Source organism: Empidonax traillii, unplaced genomic scaffold (assembly GCF_003031625.1).
Source record: "Empidonax traillii isolate 1590-97213 ecotype Southwest subspecies unplaced genomic scaffold, ASM303162v1 scaffold418:size511083, whole genome shotgun sequence".
Classification (NCBI taxonomy): domain Eukaryota; kingdom Metazoa; phylum Chordata; class Aves; order Passeriformes; family Tyrannidae; genus Empidonax; species Empidonax traillii.
In genome coordinates, this window is record NW_020955611.1 from 100,899 (window position 1) to 128,145 (window position 27,247).

At 43.8% G+C, this 27,247-nt stretch overlaps 2 protein-coding genes across 3 annotated transcripts in view; one reads left to right on the forward strand and one right to left on the reverse strand.

The window, feature by feature from the left end:
* The first annotated feature begins 264 nt into the window (after positions 1–264).
* On the forward strand, positions 265–3,771 carry DUSP12 (dual specificity phosphatase 12). The gene is made up of 6 exons (XM_027894153.1): positions 265–571; positions 668–781; positions 862–980; positions 1,915–2,011; positions 2,736–2,922; positions 3,433–3,771. Exons 1-6 carry the CDS (start codon positions 288–290, stop codon positions 3,592–3,594), a joined length of 963 nt encoding a protein of 320 aa, XP_027749954.1. The 5' UTR covers positions 265–287; the 3' UTR covers positions 3,595–3,771.
* Positions 3,772–5,043: 1,272 nt separating this feature from the next.
* ATP6V1A (ATPase H+ transporting V1 subunit A) overlaps positions 5,044–27,247 on the reverse strand; it is a 28,685-nt gene continuing 6,481 nt past the window's right edge. Inside the window, exons 1-15 of one of the 2 annotated variants that reach the window (XM_027894126.1) lie at positions 25,048–25,247; positions 21,500–21,594; positions 19,715–19,843; positions 18,454–18,668; positions 17,614–17,751; positions 16,966–17,117; positions 15,974–16,136; positions 15,375–15,483; positions 14,439–14,561; positions 14,235–14,349; positions 13,082–13,145; positions 12,118–12,321; positions 10,643–10,737; positions 9,273–9,444; positions 5,044–7,347 (exon numbers count right to left, since the gene is read on the reverse strand). In XM_027894126.1, the coding sequence (XP_027749927.1) occupies positions 7,255–7,347; positions 9,273–9,444; positions 10,643–10,737; positions 12,118–12,321; positions 13,082–13,145; positions 14,235–14,349; positions 14,439–14,561; positions 15,375–15,483; positions 15,974–16,136; positions 16,966–17,117; positions 17,614–17,751; positions 18,454–18,668; positions 19,715–19,843; positions 21,500–21,581 (1,854 nt within the window). In that variant the 5' untranslated portion in view covers positions 21,582–21,594; positions 25,048–25,247 and the 3' untranslated portion in view covers positions 5,044–7,254. Of the gene's footprint in view, positions 7,348–9,272; positions 9,445–10,642; positions 10,738–12,117; positions 12,322–13,081; positions 13,146–14,234; positions 14,350–14,438; positions 14,562–15,374; positions 15,484–15,973; positions 16,137–16,965; positions 17,118–17,613; positions 17,752–18,453; positions 18,669–19,714; positions 19,844–21,499; positions 21,595–25,047; positions 25,248–27,247 lie in introns of those variants that run through there. The other variant, XM_027894127.1, reaches the window with a different exon arrangement.

Below are 27,247 nucleotides of genomic sequence, written 5' to 3' on the forward strand. Positions count from 1 at the left end.
ACCAGACGACCCACCGTGCCCTTTTCCAACCTGACCCATCCTGTGATTCTGCGGGAACTCTGTGATACGTGTTTTCTGAGCATTTGTAAGGAGACGGGGAGGTAGGAGACACTTTGATTTTGAAAAGGACGGAGGAGAGAACCGCACCGGAACGCAGAGATGCGTGAGGATTATTATGGAAGTTAAATACCGGCGGGGGAAGAGGAAAGCGGCGCACTGACCCCGGTGCCGGGAGCGCAGCCGCGGCCGCGCCGAGGGCGGTGCTTCCCTTCACGCCCGTCGCAGCCATGGCGGCGGCAGCAGCGGCGGCTGCCGGCGGGATGGTGCCGGTGCTGCCGGGGCTCTACGTGGGCGGCGCGGAGTCGTGTTCGTGCCCGGAGGCGCTGTCGGCGGCGGGGGTGGTGGCGGTGCTGACAGTGGACGCGGAGGAGCCGCCGGCCGTGCCGGGGGTGCGGGCCATGCACGTCCGGGCGCGGGACGAGCCCGGCGCGGACCTGCTGAGCCGGCTGGACGAATGCGCCGCGTTCCTGGGCGCGGCGCGGGCGGGCGGCGGGGCCGCGCTTGTCCGCTGGTGAGCGCCGGGGCGGCGGCGGCGGCGGCGGCGGCGGCGGCGGGGCCGAGCGCTCCCCGCGGGCCGCGCTGCTGACGGCCTGCCCTTGCCTTGCAGCCACGCCGGGGTGAGCCGCAGCGTGGCCGTGGTCGCCGCCTACCTGATGAAGACGCAGGGGCTCGGCTGGGAGGAGGCGCTCGCCGCCGTCAGGGCCGCCAAGCCGGACGCAGAGTGGGTGTCCCGCCCGATCACCCCGCGCCGCGCCCGCCCGGCGCCCCCTCACCCCGCTCTCCTCTCGCCCCCCGCCGCAGGGTGAACCCGGGTTTCCAGGGGCAGCTGAAGCTGTACCAGGCCATGGGCTGCGCCGTGGACAGCAGCAGCGTCCTCTACAAGCGGTACCGGCTGGAGATGCTCAGCGAGAGGCTCTCCGGTGAGTGGGAGCAGCGGCGGGTGCGCGGAGCGAAGCTTGGGGCAGTCTCCCAAGTGGGGCCTGTCTGTCCCGAAATGAACACAGAAGGCCGTGTCAAAGAGGGTTGGCTTCGAGTTTTGCCCTCAAAGCAGCCGAGCCAGGAGTTGGCCAGGCAAGCATTTACATCATGCTGACCCTAGAGAGCCCCAGCTCATCAGCAGAGAAAAAAGTGTGCCTTTGAGATGCCTGAGACATAAGATCCATAAGGAGCTGTGCTCTTTAGCAAAGTGTAAAAATGGTAAGGTCAGTTTGATACATTTCGTGATTTATGTGTCTCTGGCAAAGCAAAAAACATCCTCAGAAAAGAAGTCAGTGAGATTAAAAAATTAAAAATAACACACAAAACTTGAGATGAAGTTGAAATCTGAACTCAGCTTTTATACTTCAGTTTGCTGGAGGGTAACTGTAATACATGTGTGTGCATACGTGTAATTTTATAATTAAATAATCTGTAGGTTTTCTTGCAAGATCTCAGTGTTGCATACTCCGTGTGACAATGCTGTCACCCTTTAAGTGTCATTGTCCTTAGCAGTTCCTGTTTGTAAGCTGACTTTCTGTTTTGTGTGCACTAAAACATTGGCAGAACTGTTCCAACACCTCCTGTACCTTTACTTTCTTTTTAAGTAATAAAATAAATCAAATTACAGCTATTTTACCATTGTTAGGGCCATAGGCTAGATCTCAGTTTCTTGCATTAAGCAAATCCCTGTCTTGGGTGTGGTGGGATGAGGCGCTTTCATTTGTAGCTTATTGGAATTGGTGAGAGCAAAATGAAAAAGAAGAAGGTGGGTCCTGCATGCTATGGCTGGGGCAGAGGTGTGGTCCTGTCTTCTTCCCAGGAGTGCAGTGTGGCTGAGTTGATCTGATCCACAACTTGGTACTGACCCCTCTGCAGAACCTCAAGACTTGCCCCGAGAAGTCTTTGCTGTTGATCCAACCAGTATATGTCAAACTCCAAACACAGAGGTTCTCTACAGGTGCAGGAAATGCAGGTACTTTATATATATAAATACGTGTTCATATATATATATTAAAAATACTTTGTATTTCTCCTTAAAATGTCATTGTGAAATCCACTCAAGAGAAGAAGAGCCCACATAAATCAATGGGCAGGTCAAGGATGAGCTGTTGCCTAAGTTTCCATGCTGTGTGTGCCAAAAAGAAATCAAAGTACAAAATACAAACCTTTCTGTGACTTGTGATGCAGCACTGGTGCAGCTTAACCTGCCATGTTCTACAGGCAAGCATGATTCCACTGAGCTTTGCCCCTAAGCCTTAACTTAGAATTTGGGTTTTGAAAGTTGGTTTCTCCAGAAGAAGCTTCTGATAAATTTGGAAGTTAAGGGAATTTTAACTACTTCTTATATATTGCTTAAAGGGAAATTGAATAATCCTACTGTGGCCTGGGTGTAGGTTTATTCAAGTGTATGACAGTAGATTTTAAGTTCTCCTAGACAGGAATTGTTATAAAAGACAGCATACAGCTCTGGGACAGAGTCCTGGACTACACAAATCACTAGATTAGTTAAGCAGCAACCTTGAATGGAGTGAGTGCCTGCAGGCCTTCTAGACTAATTTTTAAAAATGTCGGATTTGTACACCTGTTTAATTACTGTCAGGAGGTTCATATCCCTGTTTTCTATTGTCTGTAGATTTCCCCAGTTTAAAAAGTGACATTTGTTTTGTTTCTCCTCCCCCCCCCATCATGGAGGGCAGACGCTCTCTGTTCCGTAGTTCCAGTATTTTGTCCCATGTGGAGGGAAGCGGACCAACAGCCTTTGCCCACAAGAGGATAACGGACTCTGCACGGCTTTGTGGCAATGGCCATGAAAAGTGCACCTCTTACTTCATTGAACCTGTGCAGTGGATGGAGCCAGCATTGCTTGGAGTAATGGAAGGACAGGTGGAGCATGCGCTTTATTTCTTTGGATTTTTTTTTTTTTTTCCAAAGGCAGAACAAACTGTGTCTGTTCCCTGAAAGAAAAGTCCCCCACACAGGAACCTGGGTCTCCCAGCTTTCTGGCATGAACTTTTCAGCTTATGGACAGATTCTTAAATGTAAAATACCCTTTTACAAGGAAATGAGGTGGTGCTCGTGTTGGGCTGAGAATACCAGGGTATTGGACTGAGTTTATCTGATGTTTGTGTTCAGTATGGGAAGTGTTTGTGGGACTTAAAAAACCTGTTGTGGTCTCAGGCTGACTGAAGTCTTTCTGGACCCTGGTAAAACTGTCCTGGAGCCACACCAGGTCTCAGCAGCTGCATTTCCACACCATCCCTTCTGCCAGCACAGCTGCCTGCTACACCCAGGGCTAGACAGCAATACAGCCATCACTGTCTACCTTTTTGGTTTGTTTTTAACGAGCTCTACATCTGCACGTGCCTTAGACCGAGTCCTGTGGTTTTCTTGCAGCTTCTGTGTCCCAAATGTGCATCGAAGCTGGGCTCCTTCAGCTGGAGGGGTGAGCAGTGTTCCTGTGGCCGTTGGGTGACACCAGCCTTCCAGATCCACAAAAGCCGAGTGGATGAAGTGAGGACGCTGCCAGTTGGTAACTTCCAAACTGCCAAAACCTGAACTCATCACTTCACTCCATGGATTTCTTAACATCCACAGAAAACTACTGGCTAGTCTGTGGTTGCCAGGAAGAAGCTTGTGACTTCTATCCCTTTGTGAGGTGATGGAATTACTGGAACACCTTCAGCTTGTTTTATCTCTTAATATATTATATAAAATATCAGAACACTTTCTTCAGAGAGGTGTTACATAGTGGTCAATGTACAAAAACCCCTCAAGTGTGATGGTTTTAGTGTATTCCTAATTTATCTGTTGCTGTTTACAGAAGGCCTCAACTCCTTATTTAAAAGCAGTTACTGTGGGGGGCAGTGCTGCTCGTCTTCTGATCCCGAAGTTCCAGTTGGTTTGTCTGAAACACACAGTTGAGATTTTAGGGGGTATATTCCACAGCATGGCTTATGCAGCAAGGAAAGATTTTAAGGCTTAGCAAAGTGCCATAAAGCGATACAATTGCAATTGTTGCTCTAGCACGCAAGGCAGGTACTAGCAACAAAAGGCAAACTTACAGTTACACCTGTATTGTAATAAAAGTAATCCTGAAAATATCTACCCCACTAGTGCTTACTACATTATAACTCTTCTCATGTAATGTCCAAGGAGATTCCTGGAGGAATAACCCCAAGTACCAGTACAGGCTGGGGGCTGACTTGCTAGAGAGCAGCTCAGCTGAGAAGGACCTGGAAGTTTTGGTGTATGCAAATTGACCATGAACCAGCAGTGGGCCCTTGTGGTGAGGAGGGCAAATAGTGTCCTGGGGTGCATCGGGAAGAGTGTGGCCAGCAGGTCAGGAGAGGCGATCCTCCCCCTCTACTTGCCCCTAGTGAGGCCAAATCTGGGGTACCGGCTCCTCAGTACAGTAAAGACAACGAGCTACTGGAGAGGGTCCAGTGGAGGTCAACAAAGATGATTAAAAATCTGGAGCATCTCTCTGATGAAGAGAGAGTGCAGGAGCTGGGCCTGTTTGGAGAAGACTGAGAGGGGATCTCATCATTGCATATAAATATCTCAATGGTGGTGCCAAGAAGACAGTGCCAGTCTCTTCTCAGTGGTTTCCAGGGACAGGATGAGGAGCAATGGCCATAAACTAAAAAGCAAGAAGTTCCACCTCAGTATGAGGAAAAAACTGCCACATGAAAGGTGGCAGAGCACTGGAACAGGCTGCCCAGGGAGGTTGTGGAGGCTCCCTCTCTGGAGACATTCAAAACCCACCTGGATGAGTTCCTGTGTCACCTGTTCCACCCTAACACTTTGGTGATTCTGCAAGCTGTACTGGAATGAGAGAACTGAAGTAAAGCATCCCTGCCCCACTGCTGCTTAAAGGTTTAAAAGAAATCCCTAAACTGATGAAATATTTTTTTTAAGCAAGCTGTGAGCTTTCCTTATGGTCTGCTACGTACATCACTGGGTCACAGGTTTGCTTTGACGTAAGAAAACAGGACAGATAAGACCTACTTTAAATCAATTTTATTTTCATTGACTTCAACAATTTTTTTAAATTTATTTTTTTTTACACAATTTCCAGCAACATACATTATGAAATATACAAGATAAAGTAGGTGGTAGGGTTCTGCCCATCTTGTAATTCCTCCCACAGCTGTGGAGGGAAGACTTGCAGGACACAGTGAACATCAGAATCTCAACACTGAAAACAGACACAAAACAAAAAAGACAAAAATATATATGAAACTGTTTGAACTGGTCACACTTCAGGGCCAGGTACAGCACAATAAATATTAGAACTGCATTATCTTAGACATCTTCTGTAAAGTTTATAACATCCTCTATTTAAAGAGATAAGAACATCTGGTTTCTAGCATGAAATGCTACATTGTACAGTGGTGAAGGGTACAAATGATGGGGAGCCCAGCAAGGGCTTGGATGGTGACCACTCATTCACACATGCTCATTGATAAAATAAGCAGCATACACCAAAATTTAGTGAGCTGTAAACTTAAGCGTTCACTACCAGAACATCAGCTGGAGGAGCAGTTTCTTTTGGGTGAACCAAAAATAGTGAATCCCTTTAAGTTTCGGCTGGGCTCTCCCCTGACAAACAGTGGGTTGATACCATAATGGAAGTGGCAGCATTTGGTCCGTAGCACAAGATCCCTTTGCGTCACTACTGTTCAAAGCTGGCGGCCGGTGGAAATACTTCAGTGCAGAATTGAACGTGTACGGAGGCACCATGTCACCAACAACAGGTACTGTCTAGTGACTGTAACAAAGCAGCAGATGGCAGCTGGAACCCAGCTGAGCGCAGGGTGCTGCACAACCAAGCAGCACTGGATGCCACCTGACACGAGCAAGAGGGAGAGACTGGAGAGGACGCCAGGGTTTCTCTCTCTCGCTCTGCAGCAATGGGATGAGTGCTGGGCTTGGGGACTTTGACAGAAAGGCTGTGCTCTGCTCATTCCTCACCTCATTCTAATTTTGCCAATAAACAAGCTCAAGAGACAGCAGTTTCAGCTGCTTGACAGTGCTTCCAGAGCACAGAGCAGAAAAACAGAGTCCCTGGTTTCTCTTGTATCGTAATCGACAAGGCAGGAGTACATGCATTTTGTACTCATCAACCTTCCCCTGTTCATCCCCCATTCCCAGTTTAGCATCATACATTCCTCTTGCGTGGGAACTGGGGACCTTCTGTGCCACCACCCAACAGGCCCTTGTGAGCACAGGTGGAGGAGGAAGGCTAAGCATGCGCTTTCCTTTCCTTGGCAAGACCCAGGCGTTGCACTGGGGGGCAGCTGCACTGGCAGACAGAGCACCACCAAGGCAGGACTGCGTTCTGGTCCACATGTGTGGCATCACTGTGACTTGCCATCTACGTCCTGCAGTACATGGCAGCAGTCACAAGCTTCACAAACTACAGCAGCTGAGTGTCATGAAGTTTTATGGGGTGAGTGGGAGCCAAGAAGGTAAAATCTTGCTGGAAGCTAAGCACCCATGGCTTTGACTTTAGCTGATTCTGAGTCCAACAGTCTTATCTGCACTAAGTAGGAAGATAAAATTGTTTTTCTCCAGTGCACAAAATGATACTGGTCGCTTGTATGTGCTCATCTTCTAGTTAGTCCCTTCTTGGGGAAAACTACAACTACCACCACATTTCAATACCAACAGATTCAACTGAGAGACTCAGAAGTTACAGAGTAGTGAAGAATTTTTGGTTGATCAACATGTCATCAGAGTATGGTCAAAAGTTCTGTTTGAGAACAGGGAGTTCTACATCTGATAGTCACTTAGCAAAGTGCCAGGTGTAAATGCCCTTACCGCTGCCAGCTCGCAATGTACCGCATGGCTGCATGAAGACCTACACCTCCTCTGCCAGTACAGCTCAACTGGTTACATCCCAAGATGAAAGACTGGTTACCAAGAGAGCTGGGAGAGGAAAGGTTAAATTTTTCCCACCCTAGAAGTGTACAACAGCATTTCCTCACTCAGCCAGGCTCATTCACACACCACTCACCATTTCAGACACACAAAGCAATGCCAAATATAAACTAAGAGGAATGTTTTGTAAAGACACTCTCTGAGTATGAACAGGGAAAACACAGGGTAATTTATCAACTCAAGTACTGTTGCATCATTCTTGTAAGGTAGGGAAGCAGAGGAGCTGAGATGAGGAACTGAGAGGACAAATTGGAGTGGTCACAGAGGTCGAGTCTAGTCTTCCAGACTGCGAAATGCATTCTGCATATCCTCAAACAGCTGAGCATAGTCCGCCTTGATTTTTGTTTCACCGTCTTTGACAGGATCCTGAAAGAACACAGCAAATAAGCAGATCAGTCAGAAAAAGCCTTGTGTATTTAAGACAACCCCGCTTTGCCAGTGCTGTAACGTCTCAGCCTCAGGATTAACACTTGCTAACTGCAGGGCAAGCATTGTAGCTCTGTCTTTGCTCCTATCTGTCTCACAAGCCAACGAGGTTTAAATCTCATTCTCTTCCCACATTCAGTGAGCAGACAGAATGGATACTGGACAGAGAATTTTTTTTTGTGAGCAGTGGTTACTGCATTGAAAAGCAACTGATTTGGAGGGGAATCAGCAATACTGAGGGTCGTTGTTAATGCTGTGTGATTCAAGAGCTGCAGTGATTAATCCCAGCTCCTATCCCCAAATGCAGTGAGGATCTTTGTGACTCAAATGCTCTGCTGTACTTTCTTAGGGGTGCATCCCCAATAAATGCAAGAGTTACTCTGCCATCACTCAGAGGTTGCTTGGTTCAAAGCAAAATATATCATGTAATCATAAGAAGCTCAAAACTATTCTTTCTACAGCTTCATTTTCTCAGAATACTTTTCAAGAAAGACAAAGGCAAAAAATGTAACAATCAGCTTTGCTCTGAGGCTGCAAAGTTTTCTCCGCAAGAAGCATTAACTGCCAGGCTTTGAAATCTGTTCAGTGTCTTCACCATTACCCTCTCAAGTGATAAGTTCCTCTGGGCCAGTGCATCTCCTGGGAAACACAGAGGCCTTACATGTGTGGATGCACTACTTCCTAAATTGTCTCTCCAAAGTACCCAGACTGCAGGATTCAAAACATCTAAACTCTCATACCTTTTAGACTTACCCAGGGAATGTAATTTTCCTTTCATAGCTATTAAAGGGCCAGCTCCACTTATCATATATTCACCCTCTGGGTCCCTTTCTCAGCCATGCTACCCAGCACTCCACTGTGTGCCAAATGGCTGCTAGTGGCCAGGGTTTGTTGAAAGTGTTTTAATTCTCCTGTCTCTACGTAACCAGCTCTCAAAGAAGCTCATGTCCCCGAGTTTATCTTGTTATATTCTTGATGCTTTGAGAATATTTCCCAGGGATCTGCTTACTGCAGAAACAAGCCAGTACCCTACAAGAAGACTGGCATGCCAGAACACTTAATTCTAAACATAATTTTATCCTATGGTACTTGTTCTTGAAAGATTTGCAATGTTGACTTATACGAGTTATAACAGAGTAAGAATTATATTTCATAGAGGATATTCCTTAGCAACTTTGATATCAGCCAATATCACAGGTTACTACTGTCCTACCAGTATTTGCTACACCAGCATGCTCTGGAAGAGTTTTAGGAAAGCTGTACCCTAAAACGATGCTACTGAAGTTACCCAGAGCAGGTGCTCCAATCCACTTGTTTTCTCTTTAGCCCATGTTGAAGTTACTCCTCCCTTCCTCTCCTCCTAGTTGCCTGCCTTCAGTCCTGAAGCCAAACACAGGGCACATCATGTATTATTGCAGGAGACTAGCATTTCTTTCCTTAACTTCCATTTAAAAGAGCTTGTTCAAAATTTCTATCATTCACTTTTTAGCACATTCCTGGATTTAAAATTCAGGCTGCTTTTATCTGATAATGGTCTCCTTAGAACATGTTATGTATTTTTACAGAATTTTATCACAAAACCCCCAAAGCAAACAGGAAAGGTGCTTGTACTGTTACCATGACTGTATGTAACATAAAAGAGGTTGCTGAAGGTGGGGTTGCCAAGGCTATGCAGCACCACCCGACCAGATTTCTATACCAACCATTCCTATGCCCAACAAACAACTGTGTATTCAAATGATTGCAAAGAGTCTCTCTTCACAGACCTTTATCTAAGGTCTTGGACCATCACCATTGAATACCAGCCTTTCAGAGGCCCTGGAAGCTCCCAGAAAGCAGGGCAGCCCACTTCCTTACAAACATACCTTGAACTTCATGGAGGTAAGTCTGTAGAGGATTTCGCTCATGTTCTCTCGGATGATGGACCACGTGATCTTATTGTCACTCTGAGCTGTGGTTTCTACAGCACGGCGTGCCATGTCATAAAATGCAATCATATTGGAAAGCATTCCCACTGTTTTATAGAAGGGGCAGAACCTGATGGAAAAAGAAGAGGACCCATCAGGCATCTTGGAAAAGTTAATAGGACCAACCTTTGCTCCTCTGGATTCTCACCTGACAGCAAGAGTACTAGCCTGCTTTACTCCTGGTATTTCTAATATACAGTTTCAAAGGAGAGGAGCTGCCTCAGATAGGTCCCACATTTTTAAACAGGCAAATCACAGGCCAAGGCCAATCATCCTGAAGTGAGGTTTCTGAAGCAGCACCCAAACACTGGACAAAACAGGAGAAAGCAGGAACCACTGCTCCAGAAGTCTCACATTTCAAACTGTGCCAATGCTAATGAGGAAAGGAAAACAACTGAGCAGCCATTGGAATTCCTCCTTCCAGTTCTGTCCATCAAGGGAGCAGGCTTCCTTCTAACAGTCTGGGATAACCTGACAGCTCTGCAGGTTTCTTTGCTCACAGAAAAGGGAGTGTTTCTATAACAAGCACTTCACACGCAAAAAGCTCTGTTTTTAATGGGTAGATGATTGCCATGAAAGGCACCTCATTATTATTTATGTGTTACTTCCTGTGCTTCCCTACTGCATACACACACACCTGCCCTAGTAACCTGATCAAAGGCACACACCATTACAAAATGATGTATGTCTGCATTCTTAGTGATGAAGTTCTCAGGAATTCCTGATCTACCTGGTTGGGGAGTGAGATGAAATGCAAAAAGACCCCTTGCCAAGCTGTGAAAACACAAGGATAGCATGGAAAGAAGCAAAGCACACTGGGATAATAAGCACTGCACCGGGGAAAAAGATAAGGGTAAGTTTCTTTTGATGGCTCAAACTTACTCAAGAATTATGCAACACTAACTGAAAGCAGACCCTTGCAGTCCCCTGTGCATTGACGGAACAAACAGGACAACTGTGGATGTTGTCTGTGAAAATAAAGCAGTCCTCTACTCCTCAGAAGAGAGACATTGCAGAAACATCAGCTGAACTGAACAGTAGATGAGAACCTGAGAACCCCAAATGGTGTGTACTGCATTCAGTAGAGGTCTGCATGCCTTGGGCAAGACAATGTGAATGCATCTTTCAGTGGCCTACCTAAGCACAGTTCTTCCATTTCTTTATGGGGAGTAACATTCACTTCAGCACTGGTCAGTTTGCGAGCAAAATAACTGCTGAAGTCCAGACTGCACAGGACTAAGAGGGCAGAGTGCCCCGTCAGATCTTACCTGTCATAAGGTGTATAACCATTCTGTTGCAAAAAGTCATCTTTGATCAGCTTGGCAACCTCCAAGGTAATTTTATCTGTTTCTGCCAAGGAAGCCTAGAAAAGTAAGGTAAACAGTTAGTTTAGTACTCAAGTCCTTGAGGACACAGTATGTCCTAGCCAAGAAGAGCTATCTTTCAGTACCTGTTTCCTTCGCACCCCTCTTAAGAAGGCATCAAGCAAAACTATGTCTTTTGGGTATTTCTCACTCCCTGCTACAGAACAGCAAATTTAACTGATTGGTCAAATTAAGATGGGCCAAACAGTCAGTAATTCTGCTTTAATTCTACCTGATGAGAAACAGTGGAAAGAAAGTTTCCTTTAAGATAATGGAAAAGCCACCAGACACAGAAGGTTCACATGGCTTTGCTATGAGATATGTTGAAATATCACCTTCCTATGTAAAGAGAGAAACTCATTCTTACCTTCCTCAATCCCTATGGAAGAAAAACTAGATCTCAGTATGCTAGATCAAGAAGTAATATCAAGGATTTGTAACAGCCTGAGCAGTCACCAATGGCTTTTTCCTGGCTGGCATTCAAGGAAAGAAAAGGAGTTGATGACAACGCCTGTCATACAACACAGGACAGCCACAACCCTGTTGCACACTGCTGCTCTTGACACCACAGGTCATTCTTCTCCACCTTTATCGTCCTTCTGCTAAACCAAGCCCACTGAGTTTTAAGTACCCCAACTTGCTTTCTAGACAGGAAGTTTAGACCTTATTTCACAAGGAGACTAACAGAATTCTGAGATTAAAAAAAAAAAAGTATCTGTTTTTCCACAGTTCCCCCTTTCTAAAGGTTTGTTGCAGTTGTTAGCCAAGCCTAGACCAAAAGAAACTGTCAGAGATAACATCTCTGAGAATCACCAGTTCCAATACTTCTATCACGGGAATAAATGCCTAGTCACAAGCACTGGCTTATTAATATCCCTTCCACACCAAGGAACCAATTCTACCCTGCTCCGTAAACTGGTCTTTTAGAATATGGTTCTGTAAATAGAAAACTACAAAAGGCTCTATGACCCCATTTCCTTTTCTTCGAAGACACATTTACAGAAGAGAGCTCTACTAGGCAAGATCTGGTGAAAGGCCTCATCCTGGTTAGGCTAGAATATCCATGAACAGAGAGAGCATTTCAGCTACACTACAACGCTGAAGCAAGTGAATTTACGTGAGAATTTACATGAGAAAAGTAGCATCAAGCCAAGGTTTAGCAAATCTAAGAAAGTATTGGCCATTAAAAGACAAACAACATGCAATAAAACTGGAATAAAACACAGTTTGAGGCAGCAGAGTGACATCTCCCAGTGACTTTTTCGCACTATGCCGTATCTGTAGGGTCTGGTCTAAGACACGGCCAAAAGCCTGCGCTAGCCATAAGGAAATGGAGGATGGCTCATGGACACCACTTTTCCTCACAGCTGGTTACTCACCTTCCCCACAAGCTGCACAATCTCTGCAAGGTCCTCTTCCTCCTGTAGGATCTCTTTGGCCTTTGTCCTGAGAGGGACAAACTCTGTGAAATGCTTGTCATAGTACTCGTCCAGGGCACGAGTGTATTTGCTGTAACTGATCAGCCAGTTGACGGACGGGAAGTGCTTGCGTTGTGCCAGCTTCTTATCCAGGCCCCAGAAAACCTGTCAGAAGCCAGAAAGATCAACCAGTGTTCCAAATCAAAACTGAACCAAAGTAATTAAAGGCAATTAAAAAAAAAAAATACAGAAAGCAAGTCTGAGCAAACACAACATGGCAAAAGCTATCATAAAATGAAAGCCCAAGAGAGAGAAAGCAAACCTTCCTTATGTTCATTTAACTATAGCAGTGACTTTCAAATACACTTCTCAAAAAACAGTGCATCTTCTAAGCTGAGTTCAGACTTACTCAACTTGAGACTGTTTGTGAGGGAGTAGTCAACCATATCAAAAACACTGTCAATGATGGCATGTAATTAAAGTGGAGATCTATTTAATGTAACTGATTTTCCCAAAACAAGACTTCAAACAGTTGCAAAACATTCATCTCCTCGTCAGCTTCTCTGAGGACTTTTTGTGGTTTCAATGCACTTGTATTAAGAATGGCTTGCTTTCCATCTCAGCTGAGAGACACATCTGAAGTGCAGCTCACTGGGCAGCAATCAGGAAGCACACAGGTATTCCTGAGCAGTCAGCATTGGAATGAATTGCTACCTTTGCACCCTCTTCCAAAGGGATCTCAAACACATCACTTCAGAAACCATCTCATAAGGTCACCTGTTAGAACATTTTCCAAAGCACCCTACAAAGCTGTGCCTGTGTCAAATCAAAGGTCTCACCCCAGCCACTGGCACAAATGTCCTGAAGCACAACCACTCTGACTCTAACAAAGTGGACAGAAGAGCTGCAACATTCTGGAACGTACCTGAACAATACCCAGTGTAGCAGATGTGACAGGATCAGAGAAGTCACCTCCTGGGGGTGAGACACTGAGCAGGAAGAGATAAGGAAAAGTTATCAGAGTTTCTCTTCATAGTTCAAAGTGAAGTCCTGAACACATGACTGCACAGCTCAGTGACCAGAGAAACCAGAAAAGTCAACAGAATTTCAAGTAAGTTTGTAATGTGTTTGCAGAAAGTGTTTGATGCATACCCACACAGGTGTAATATCAAGCATACCATGAAATATAGTTATACCAGTGACTGACAGTATCAAGGTGATTTCAGTCACTTTATCTCCAGGTAGTAACTCCAGCTTGGATTATCCAACCTGTTTCAACTGGAACAGATTCAGCAAGTGTGCTGACAGAACATCATGAAACACAGTGCAGTGATTATTTTACAGAGAACAATATCCCAGTTTGAAATTATTTCAGATATTCACCTATACAGTGAGTGCCTCGACTTCATTGGAGTTGACGTTCCAATATATGCCTCCCCAGAAAAAAAAAATCTTCCAATCTCAAAAGCACAATGCCCCTGAGTAACATGTATTCTGGACAGCAGAACTAAGCAGAGAAAAGAATGGACTCCAGGTGTTCTTCCAGAGGCCCTTCTGAAAACATGGGAAATTCACTTTGCCCATGGTAGGATATAAAAACCAGTAACCCCTAGGAGAATGCCTGGGGACCAAATGCTTTTCACAGCCCATCACAGCCTGAAATATGCTGCTCCATGTAATTCTACTCTATTTGAGCAAGAGAATCACGATTCATTATGCCCCCAAGTGCACACACTGCTGCTCTAACTGCCCCTTCTTTCCTGCTCTGAGAATGGTTTGACATTCTTTTCAGAGACAGCTCTAATGACATTCTTCCCTGCACCATTTGCTCCGATTGCTGCGAGTGACTGTGATTCCACACCGTGAAGAACTACTTGTCCACATTCATTCCTTCTGCCCCCACACACAATTTACCACCAGTTCTGGGTGAAGAGAGACTAAGTATCTACCTACTCATTCCCATATTTTTAAGTTCTGCAGCTGCACAGAACAAGACTTTTCTGTCTGAAAAACAGGTACTCTGACATACAGAAACATGAACTGCCACCAACAGAAAGGCAAAGCAATACAACACTCACGCTCCAACAATGCTGACGCTGCCTTCCCTTTCAGGATTTCCCAGACACTTCACTCTGCCAGCTCGCTCATAGAAAGAAGCTAGACGGGCACCAAGATAGGCTGGATAACCACTGTCTGCAAACACCAACACACAGGAATTGAGTCAAGGGCTCAGAGTTTAAAGGACTGCATTTACAAGACTAGGCTGAGGAAAGACTACTCACCAGCTGGCATTTCAGCCAATCGCCCTGAAATTTCTCGGAGGGCCTCAGCCCATCGGGAAGTGGAGTCTGCCATCATACTGACATGGTAGCCCATGTCCCGGAAATACTCCGACAGGGTGATTCCTGTAACAAAGACAACAGTGTGCTGCAGGATACAGTTCAGAAGGGAATTCTATGCTTGCATGTTGTCAGTAAGATGCAAATAAGCCAAATTATTTGAGTTTACATTTTGATGGAAACAGATAACGGAAGTTACTCTTTCTTCCCACTTGATCATGTCCCTGCTGTCTTTTTGTTGCTACTTTCATTTCTTCTCACTCTCCCCATTTTTGTTTATGAACCACTCTGACTCATCTCACATTCCCATGTATTTCTTTGAAGAGACACAGCAATGTCACTGATGCTACTCTTTGCCTCATTGAAACCATGAACAAAGACTCTTCTTGCCGTAAAATGTCTCCTTCCCTTTCAAACTAGTAGAATACAACAGTGAGAAAAGGTCATGTTTTATCTTAATTATCTGACAACTGTTTGCATAAAAGAATTTGGAAAAAAACCTCTAAGACAGAGGAGAGATAACTAACTTGCCAACTCAGAGAGTACTATTCCTGCCCATTAAGTGGCTGTACTTGTCAGCAAAAAGCTAGTCACAAACAAAGGGTTACAGAATTAACATACGGAGAACAAACTATGGAAGCTGCTGCAGTAAGTTCACCTTATAAAAAAAATTTGCTCGATATTTGGAAAAGGAAATATCATGTGCAAGCAAGACAGACTCAATTAAGATAATAAAACTTGGTGCAGGCAAGGTCTGAAAGGGTTGACTTCTGAAACTAAGCAGGTTTCCTGATACTGGCCATCTCGGGAACTGAAAATACTAGAGCATGATAGCTTGCTCTACACACATAGCCTTTTTCATCCTCCTGTAAATCTTACCAGTATAGATGGAGGCTTCTCTGGCAGCCACAGGCATGTTGGAAGTATTTGCCACCAGAGCTGTTCTCTTCATGATGCTTTCTACCTTGCCGTCGACTTCCATTGTTAACTAAAACACAAGAAAAGAAAAAAACCACACTGTAACAGTAGTAAGGTTTTTTTGTTAATTTTTTTGTTGCCTTTATAACCCTGATGAAGCCTCACGAGCACCTGAACAACAGAACGTATATCCTGACATTTGTGTAGAATTCCACTTATGAATCCCCTGGGATTTACATTCTTCACGGCCACCTCAGATTGACTTTCTCACCTTGTACTCAACCAACATACCCAAGCCTCTTACTCCTTATTTCTGACAGTGAAGTTTCAACCCAACAGTTCACACTACCTGGCTTTTCTCTCCTATTTTGCAGATGACTGTGATGCAACAAGTTCCCTAATATACAGTAACAGGTAGGGATTTCTGCCAGGGTTTCAAGACAGGCAAGACGATCTTTTACAAGTCACTTTACCAACAACATATTTTATTCAGGTACAACACAAGTCCAATAGCAAGTCTTCCCAAGAAGGTTTACTCTCCTTGAAATCTCCATACTAACCTCGGGGAAATCTCTCAGTACTTCAGACATTTCATTTCCTCGTTCTCCACAGCCTACATAAATGATGACATCACTGTTGGAATACTTTGAGAGAGACTGTGAAATCACAGTCTTTCCACAACCAAATGCCCCAGGAATCGCTGTTGTACCCCCTTGTACACACCTGAGTAAAGAAAAAGGATTCTGATTTGCAAGGAACTCAAAAACAGCTCTCTTCCATCTTAGAATTTGTTTTCTAATAGAACTCCCTAATTAAAAGCAGAGTGACAGGAATGACATTCAGTGTTCTGGGTGAGAAGCACAGAGCTATTCCAGTAAAGCAAAAAATTGAGGGAATAATATCCTTTTCTCCCACTGTCCTTGAAGTATGTGACTTATGCTGGTGCAACTTGACTTTTGGGCTTGAAACACAGCAGTTTTCACAGCTGGAAGCAGCGACAGAATGCAAATGCTAAGAAAAGAACAGCTGTACTTAGCTGTGTATTACAAGAACAAGCAACATGATATTTTAGGACCAAAATAACCGAATCTAGAGTCTTACACCTTAGCTGTTAAAGTGAGCATTTTGTGTTACAGTTAAGTGCAACGGTTTTCATCAGTGGCAACCTCAAAATCATTGGCAACTACTCATCCTCAAGACCAAGAAAAGAGATCCTACTGATGCATTCATATAGAGGTATCAAGCCTGAAAGTTCTAGCCTTTCTTCAGATTTGACATGATTATGTTAAGCTCATGCATGTCCATTCTTTTCTAGATCAATGCACTAGAACTATTTGGTTAATCTTCTTTTTTTTTCCACTAGTGGATTCACCTGCCAAATACAGAAGTATGAAATATTCAGCTAAATATTTTTGACATTATGCTGTGACATACAGCAAAAGCTTGGTGTCTGTTTGCCCTTAAAATACCTAAAAGGCTCTAAGGCCTCTTGCCTCTGCTTACCCCTAGGAGAAAGATTTCTTACACAGTAGAAAATAAAAGGTATACTCACGGGAAGAGGGCATCCAGGACCCGCTGGCCAGTTAATAAAGGGTGATTGGCTGGTAACTTCTCAGTAACAGGACGGACTTGACGTACAGGCCAGACCTGGACCATGGTGAACTTCTCCTTCACACCTTCAAATTCCAGCTCTAAGACAACATCCTAACAGAGAACATCAGACATCTGGAGTAGGCAAACAGCTGCATGCTGGACCAGCACACAAATTCTCATTTCAACTACTCCATACAGCTAGGTCTTTGATCTCTTGGAACCTCAACACACTATCATCCCCTCCCAAGGGAAGCCTCTTTACCATATTTACAATACCACTAGGGGAAAACAGTACAAGATGCAGCACACATTAAAAATTTGCTTTTGAGGAGCAACTGAATTTTACATATTCATAAGATACTGTAGATCCCCACAGAGGTCAACAAACATGGCATACTGAAGTGCCATCAGGAAGCCATGGGCATAGAATGTAACTGCAGAAGACAACGGTGCAATCTCTCCAGGCAGGGTCGCAGAAGTGATCATTGACTCAGACACCTTGTTGCATGAAACACTTTCCAGTTGTCCTCATGCAGAACAGAAAGAGTACAACCACCTCATAAAACAGACACGGAATAAAACAGTAACTGCTGTTTGGGAGACTTACTGAAGTGTCATAGTTTCCTGGAGGAGCAATGTATGTAACTGTACCCCTGTTCCGTGGGGGAAGCATGATTTTGTGTTTGATCAGGGAGTTTTCATTCACCACACCATAAATATCTCCACCAGTGATGTGGCTGCCAACCTAAAATCAGAACAGGTCTATTAGTCATAAGTTTTAAAAAAGAATCTTGACAAAGAAGCATAAAACATAATATAGCTGTTAAGTCTAGCACTGTGATTACTCCCTTTATAAATGCTTTGTTACAGCACAGCAGCCCATTTACATAACTCATTACTCTAACAGCACATTGCTAGCAACACTATTGGTGCTCAAGCACCTTTCAAGACTCAGGCAGTAGCAATTACTGACAGATGCAAGGAATTTTCCTCCTTTCTTTTTTGCCTCTCAATTTAATGTCCTAAGTAGAGAAAGGATAGCACATGCTAACCTGCAGGGTTGAAAAAAAAGATGCCACCAAGGGCTAAGGCCATGATATTTTCCAGCTCTAAGGCTATCTTCACCATTTGCAAAATGTGTGCTGCAGTCATTCTTTTTGCTCAGGTAACACCTGCTCCTGCTAACGCTTCCTGCAATTCCACGAGTTTCTTTACAGCTTGGGAAATACATTAAAACTTTGTAAATTTCTCATACGCAGCGGCAACACACGGTAAGTCACATCAAGTAAGTTCTGGTGATCCACATCCAGTCTCATGCATCATACCACCTCCTAGCACCCCTTTCTGCAAGCATTAACCACAGCTCCCAGCAGTCACAGCCTTAGCACACCGCTCCAGCCCTAAGCCCTGGGGAGCAAGAGGGGAAGACAGGCTCAGCAGAACTTACCCGCAGACTTTTGGAAGGTGTGAAGTCCCATTTGACATCTCGGCTCAAAGCTGACACGTTGACACCTCTAGGGATATAGATACTTTTGGTCAGAGTGCTGATGTCCGAGAGAGGTCTCTGTATACCATCAAAAATAGCTCCCATAATGCCAGGCCCCAGTTCCACTGATAAGGGCTTCCCGGTACGGAGTACAGGATCTCCTACAGAGACACCAGCTGAAGATTTGCTGAGGAAAAATTCTTCCAGAGCAAGGGAAAGAAACAGGGCAGAAGGCATCACATGCACAACACCATACTCTTAAACCCTTTTTCTGACTTTAAGATAATACTATCACTGTGTTCCACATCACCATTTGAGAAGCATGTAGGCTTTATACTAAACACTGAATTTGCTAAAGCAATGAAGTTTGTCATCCTCCAGAGAGGCAAAGAAGTGACAAATATTCTGCTTTACAATCATTTGTTGAGGTCAACTATATGGATGAGTTCACTGGAGTGCCAGGCAGTGGGATGACAAAACATGAGACGTTTCTTACGTTTTCAAACCTAGAAAACAGGTTTGACTGTTAAAGTCAGATATGTAATTTTTTGCTTCAGAACTTGTTTAGAGAGCACAACTGTTTTGACCTTGAGCCTTGCACAGTCTGTTCAACAGCAGCCTAGTTTTAAAGGGAGTTTGTCTAAGACCAGCATTATTGCCCTGTTCTGGTATCAAGTTGTCAGGTCTATGCACTATCTAAGCTCCAAGATGCACAATGGACTTTTCTCTGCAAAGGGCCAGCAGCTGGGCAAAAGGCCCTGTGAGAATACAAAAGAAACATCTAAAACCTGTATAAAACTCTAGACACTAAATGCAAGTTGACTTCAGAGAGCCCTATGACAGGGACCTCTTATCAGGAACCTAAGAGTAAACTATATTCAAACTCGTTTCATGTATTGATAGAAGGCTAATAGATGATGCCATCCAAAATGATAAATTTCTAGGTAGAGCTAGTCACCAGTTTACCAATGAGCTCTTCAGAATAAAGCTTTCCACCTAAAACTGTTTTTAAAAAAAGTCTCTTTGCTACACAGCCACACAAGGTAAGATTTACCTCAAAACCACCAGAATTTACAAAAAACCTGCAGAACAGATGTCCTGCTGAAACCTGAAGTATCAAGGGGCTGGTCCAGTCAACTTTTTTCATCATATTCACCATAATCACCACTGTGTCCTGGACTGTGCAGTCTGGCACGCTGGGAGGGATCAGTGAAAAGGATACATGTTTCTTCATACACCTGGACAGTTGCCAAATCACCTTCCAGTCGGATAATCTCCCCGACTAGTTCACTGTGTCCTACTCGTACCAGCTCATACATAGCAGCACCTGCCATGTTACACGCAGTGACCACTGTAAAAGACGGACACATAGGTGAATGTTTTTCCTGTAGTTCAAGAGATTTACTCATCAGAAGTCAGTAAGAACTGCACAGCATAAGTCTGATATTCACCCAAATCAGACACACATTCTCCAGTTCACAAAAGGCTGCCCCAGCTCCTGGTATTTCTAGCTTAAAAGTCAAAAGAATAAGTTTCCCTGCACGTTCTTTAAGCACAGTAAGAGGACACTATCAGAATGTAGTAGCTCACAGACAATTCATACCATACTTTCTCTTATCTGTCCTGACAGATGGCAAATGTTGAGGAGCTTAGAGAGGCAGTGAACTTTGACAGACCAGTTACGTAGGCACTTCTCCCTTGCAGTGAGCTGGACCACATTCCCATCTGGCTAAATTAAAACACACAGGAAAATGGCAAAACTCGCCTGATACCTGGTAGTTACATAAACCTGTGGTTAGGGACCAGCATTTTCAAGTCACTCAAACTTCTGTTTTCCTTGGTAGCATCTGGATGCTGACATAAACTATTTCCACGGATAGATCAAGACAAGGAACCTGCTAAATGCAGATGACTACAAAGCTTTCAAGAAAACACTATTTTTTACTTTGTAGAAAAGTGATGTCTATCTTAGGGCACTTTCCAAAGATGTAGACTATTTTACAGCATGTTTTGGGCTTGAAACTTCCTGCTGCTTTGAGTCAGATTTCAGCAGTCATACATGAGGGCCTAGCTGCTTTAGAACAAAATTTATTATGTCTTGTATATTATGGTCTCAGTAATGCACACAGGATTCACATATTAACATAAAAACACATTTTCCACTTCTTGAGAAAGAAAGTTGTATCAATTTAAAATGGCTTTTAAGTATCATTTCTACAGTTAAGGAATTGGCAGTTAAAGAACCTATGTCTATTCAGGTAGATGCAAGCCAAAGGAGTTGCTCATTCACCAAATAAGCTGCATTAACAAAACCACTTGCTATTCTTCTGTTCTCACATTCTCATTCTTTCCTCCACCTCTTGAAGAGAATGCAGGAGGGAGCAGAAAAGCCAGTAGAGTCTGCATATATTCAAAAGCTGTTACCATCAGACCCTAAAGAACGTATTAAAGCTGATAAAGATGAAGGAAGAGTGCTCCTTCTCCCAGTTGCAGTACCACCACACTCTGCCACCTTCCCTGATTCTTGCAGCTCCTCGCTGAGCTCCTCCAGCTCATGGTGCAGTAACACAAAACAGCTTGACACTGACAGGGGCTAAATATTTCAAAAAGCATAGGGACAAACTTCATTTTAGTAAGAATGGACTATATATCTCACATCCATTTACAGAAAGTTAACACACTGGGCCTGCAGATTTCTGAACAAGTAGCTTTACCTCATATAGAAATCTTACCTTTTCTTTTTATTGTTGTTGTTATTATTCAACTGCCTGTTTCTGCTCATTACATTTTTAAAAAAGATTAATTATTAGTAACATCTGATTAGCATATTTTTTAATGTTTTATCAGACTGTAAGTCAGTGATCCTCCTTAAAGTTGCCCCCCTCCAAAAAACAGATAAAAAGCACCAGCCAGAGCTCTACTATACTTCTCTACTTTCAAGTGAACAAGATTAACAAGACACTAGATGAAACAAAATCTATGATTTCCTTTACAAAATAATACCTACCAGGTCCTGAGACTCCATGAACATAGCCAACAAAAGCCTCTCTGTCCTCATCACGGATTTTGGGGAGCTTGGAGAAGTCCATTTTGCCTGTTCAGCTGTACAGAAGGAAAAAATGAGAGTCAGTCCTGAAGAACACATATGTAATATGTTCCTCCTCTTCCTCCCCTCTGCATTCTCCTTGTTTCTAGTTTGAAAGAATTCTGAACTCATAGCCTGAAGAACCTTAACCACACTGATTTTAAAGCTGTAAAACGTTAAAAAGTAACTAATTTAAACAAACAAAAGAACTAAGATTCCTTACTGCAGAAACACAGGAGTAAAACATCACTCCATAATATGCTCCAAAAACTGCTGTTGAGTGAAAGAGCTGCACTCCAAAAGTGCCCCAACACTGCCCACTGTTTCTAAGCTTGGTAATAGGAAATTTAAACGATGGAAAATCTCTTTTGTCTTCCACATCTCATCTACCCTCCTTCAAAACACGGAGTTTTCCACAATTCTGAGTGAGCAAGAGAATGCTCTGGGTCTGCTTTACTGCCACCAGTCTCTAAAAAGCCATACTACAAATATTAATTGTGAAAATTCTATTTTTGCTATCTTCAGCTGCTGAATCAGTGTGTTCAGAGGAAGAAACATACACTTTCACAAGCATGAGCACATGAACAGGCGAGTCCTTTCTACAAGCCTCACAGCTACATATTATGCAGTCTTTGCTCCCAGTGAAATCCGTGGAGCATTATAGAAGAACTGTGCTTGACTAAAACCCCTAACTTGCAACAGTTAAACAACAGGCTGTCATCTTTTGCCAGGTTCTGTTTGGAGAATCTAAACAACAACTGTCACGGGGAAACACTGTTTCACATACAGTCTTCCTCCATCCGTGTTTGTCTTCTGATGGACAGTTGGACTGTCCTGCTTCTGGTGCAGATATGAGTCTTTAATGGTTTTGCTTTGTGAGCCCTTACCATGCTGTGTTACCTTGGAAACTGATTAGTGTTAGAGAACTGTCAGGTCACTCTCTACCCATTTCTACTGGATTGATATACTTAGGACACAGCCCTGGTGAAAGGTGTGCTCTGGCAGCCCCAGCACCCAGTGCTCTCTGTGCTAATCAACAGGGCCCATCCAGCACAGGCCCACAGGTCAGGGACGTGAACTGTGTAAGGCATTTGTTGACACTCACAGTCTCTGTGAGAAGCTTGATCTAACACACATCTCTGCAAGGCAGCAAATAAAAAGGCATATTCAGGCTGCAAAAACAGCCCCATGTCCAATAAGCAAGACAACAACTACATTGCTACCCCTTGCACCACCATTAAAGGACGCTTTTGTGCCTGTTCTTCAGGAGCAGTAGCTGACATCAGCTACTCTAAATATCTTATAACTGTTTTCCAGCTTTTTAATACAACACTACAAGTCCTCTGTCCCTCAGCCTCTTTATCAATCTAAATCTTTTAAACCAGTGGCTCTGCTCTGTAAGAAAAATATTTCCCACAATTCTAATCCCTTATTCAGCCTGAAAGAATAGCTTCTTCCAGGCTCCATGTCTCTCTGGTGTGGTTTCTGTATCATGGCTGCCATTGATTCATTTCACAGCAGCCACTCCAACAGTTGATGATGACTCAGTCACCATCAGTCTGGAGCAGACTGGTCTTGAGACCACAGGCTAAGTCATGTACCCCTCTGATCCCTCTACTCTCCATAATCATAGTTTATTTTTCACACTGCCTGTTGTTTAGGCCCAGAAGACAATTTTAATTTCACTGCTTTTTTCTCAAGAGCCTCCTCTGACAAATGGCAGAGGGGAGGTCCTCACAAAGCAATCTGCAGTTCCTGAGCAGCTGCTAAGACCTGGTTCTGATCAGACTAACATAACTATCTCTTCTTTTTTGCTTTGAACAACTAAGACATTGCAAACCTCAAGCACAATTACTGTTCATACTGAAAAAAGCAGTTGTTCTTATAAATCTACTTAAAACATTTACTTCACCATACCATACAGAACAATCTCTAGAGTCCCACGATCAAAATCTTCTATAGAAGCACAAAAAAGAGAGAGTTAAACCAAATTCTCATAACTGAATTAGTGATGCTGCCTGGCAATTTAGACAGGGTCCCATATGAAAGAGTCAGATTACAAAGGCAAGGAAAATCAGAAAAAACACTGGCCAGTTTCAATTTAAATTAACTCTTCTTCCTAAACAAAGCCTTCTCGAAGAGACTGTTTATCTTTTAGGGAGGCAAGCAGAAACCTCAGATAGTCATTCTGCAGTTAAGTGGCAACATCCTGACAGCCAGCACCTGCCTCTCCTGCTCTTGTTGCTGCTCTGCTCCCTCTCCCTTCCTACAATCACCTTTCCAAACTGCTGGCGAAGCCAAGTAAAAGAGTAGGGGATTCCTCCACTAGACCACCTAGCAACACACCAATAAACCCTTTGTTGAGATGCCTAGCATCTGCACCAACTGCTTTTAAACACATACCTATTAATTATTCCAAGTGTGAAAGATGTGCTTTCTTCCTCACCTTTGTTTCACCTCCTCTGTATCTCCAAAGTATAGTCTACTCAAAGCCAGTGCTCACCCAGTCAAGCTGACCTCTTTTTTTAAAGGGTTTTTAACACAACTTTTAACACTGAAGAAATAAATGAAGAAAAAAAAAAAAAGAAAACACTGTTATTTATCTCTGCATCATTCTCTTATGCTTGTGTATTAGCACTACAGGTTTTCATTTTACATGGAGAAGTCCTTGAGGGCCAAAACGTTGTCTTAAGTACCTACAGCGTTAAATGTTCTCATTGCCAGTACTCAAAGAAAATGAAATTCTCTAAAGCATGTCAGGATTTGCTAAACACAACATCATGTGTATGGAGGCAGTATGTACTTAACCCAGAAGAAAACGGTAGCTGGCCATTTTAGAAATCTACTGAGCTCCTACAGCCTTTCAGAGGCCTCTTGCCACTGTATATTAGGCACTATATGCAATTCCCTCCTACAAAAGTCCACTTGCACGTGTACACAGGGTATTAGCTTAATTTTAATTCCCTTCTGAGCAAAGATGCATCTTGTATCCTTTACAACTTACATACAGGAATCTCTCCTGTCTAAAACAGTTCACCAATTATTTTAAACATGCTCTGAAGCTCTAGCAGTCATATTCTGATTAACAGCGTCAGAAATCAAAATATTACTTGCAGCAGAACCTCCTCTGACTTAAAGGTGATCTATTACACTAATTTTATAGTCATAATTAAATAATAAAGTGCCTATAACCTGAGCTTTATACATTGGTTTCTCCCCAGCACAGCAATCTGGCTATACAGTAACCCCAAAAATGTAACTGCTCTGCTCTCAATGCTGGAAAACCTATTTTCTACCACAGTTCCTTGGTTTTGGTTCAGCATTTCACCAGACCCAAAATCTACACAATGAACTGCCTTACCAGAAAGATCTCTTCAAAATTAAGAGTCAAGTGAGATTTTCAGAAGGAGCCTTTTTGCAGCAAGGAAGAAAATCCATGACAATTTTATCACATAAACAGCGATTCTTACCTTATTTTGCAGAAACAGGGAGTAATAAAAATCCACAGGCCCAATTCAAAAGCAGGAATTCATCAGTTAAGCATCACCACTTGCAAAATAATTGTCCTTCTAGTGCCCCTACACAGAAGGATGAGAAAGCCTGCTGCAGAGGGGAAAGAAATTTCTGCCACACAGCAGAGGCATAACCACCTGACTTGATGAGTCATCAGTCTCTCCCTCTCTCTCCCACCAGCACCGAGGAATGCCGCAATAGCAAATCAAGCCACCTAGAGCCCAGCTGAACTCCCATCTGTGCCCTCCTTACCGCACGGGACCGAGCAGAAGAAATTAAAAGGATTCAGCGTTTGCATTAAGGGCCTCCTACAAAGCCAATAATCCCGATGTCCCAAGTGGTGCGTACTACTACATAAAGATCCCTGAAAGCGAGATGCGTGCTTTCTGCTGGAATCTGTTTACTTGCCAGCCCCCCAGTGTAATAGAGCCATGTCAGTGTGTGCCCTGCTCTGGAAGAGCTTAACAGAGTAACTGGTTAACAACAGACTGCACGGGGAGGCGCTGAAGACACAGTAATACTAATTGCCTGAGTACGTAGAACAGTATTGATTGTCTCCAAGAGTCTTGTGGGGTTTATGCTAAGAAGCCCTTCCCCTAGCCAGCAGCAGCATTGATGCAACTGCACAACATCTGGCACCTCAGCAGAGTGATGTGCCACCCTCAGTGACAGCTGCTGGAATCTGCTTTCAGAGATCTACAGGCACTGACATTGCCCCGTGTGCTGTACAGAACGCGAGCAGCTATGCGATCTCTCCCCAAGAAGCTGCCTGAGCTGAAGAGTTCCCTGCAGTTTTCACAACTTCTCAAGACTATCTATCTGCACAAGTTCTGGGATTAGCAACACTTCAAACTGGCACAAATGCTCAATTACACTAACCAAAACTGTAGTAAACAGCACAATATCAGTAACTCAAAAGCAGCAGCGGTCCATTAATAAGTCAGCAGTGCTAAGACTCATTCTTCTGGAGTAATTTTGAACTAAGGTCATAGATTTTACTATATCTGGAACAAACTAATGTGTGCTGACTTCCTAGGGTAGAAATATGGGAGTCAGAATATAAGCCCTTGCATTCAATTTCTAGGCAAGCTTAATAGGCATACACAGTGAAATGTAGCCAAATAAAGTTTCCCAAAGAAAATCCTGCCTCCTCCTTTTCTTAGTAAAAGCCTGGACATTACAGGATAGTAAAGATTACAACCCACACTGGACAATCAGCTTAGTGTCACACTTGAGTCATGCTTCAGAATCAAGACTGCCAACATCTACCTTGTTCACCTGAGCAGACTCTGGCACAGCGCATAAATCCCAGTGCCCAGCTGCATGAAGATCTGCTGCAAGGGCCTCACAAATAATACAATAATCACTACCATAGATTGTCTGTAATTTGGATGGTTTATACTTCCCCTTCCAACAGATGATATTTTTAAGAGGAAGTATTAAAAAAAAAATTCAGCACCTAAGTTACTAGACAAATGCAGAAGTTCAACAGCACTTCCGTATCTAGAATTTGGGATATTGTCCCAGAAAAAAACAGCATGCCCAGAACAGTAACACAGGTCACTGGGAAAGGAAGCCAAACAGTATTCTCAGGAAATCTGTTCCTTCACACTATGCAGGGTTACAATTTTACTATAAAATGGCAGGGAAAATGACTCCAGATTTCTCAGTCACCAAACAAACTGCTGAGGTTGGAAGGCACCTCTGGCAGTTGTCTACTTCCAACACCGTGCTCAAAGCAAGCTAATATAGGCTGCTCAGGGCCATGTCCAGAGGGGTTCTGATCACCTCCGAGGATGAAGACACCACAACTCTCTGGGCAACCCGTTCACTGTTTGGACACCCTTATATTTTCTTACTATAAAGGGAATTCGCTGTATTTCAGTTTGTGCCCATTGCTTTTTGTTACTTCAGCAGATACCACTGAGAAGAGTCTGGCTCTATCTCTACGCTCCCTCCCGTTAGGTGTTTACATACTTTACACTGAGATCCTCAGAGCCTTCTCTTCCCAAGGCCACATAATCCCAGCTCTCTCATTCTCTTCTGCTACCTCCAGATATTTAACAGTCTTGTGGTCCTCTTCTGGACCCACACCGTTAAGCCATGTCTTCAACTGGAGAACCCAGAAACACACACAGCACTCCAGATGTGGTTTCC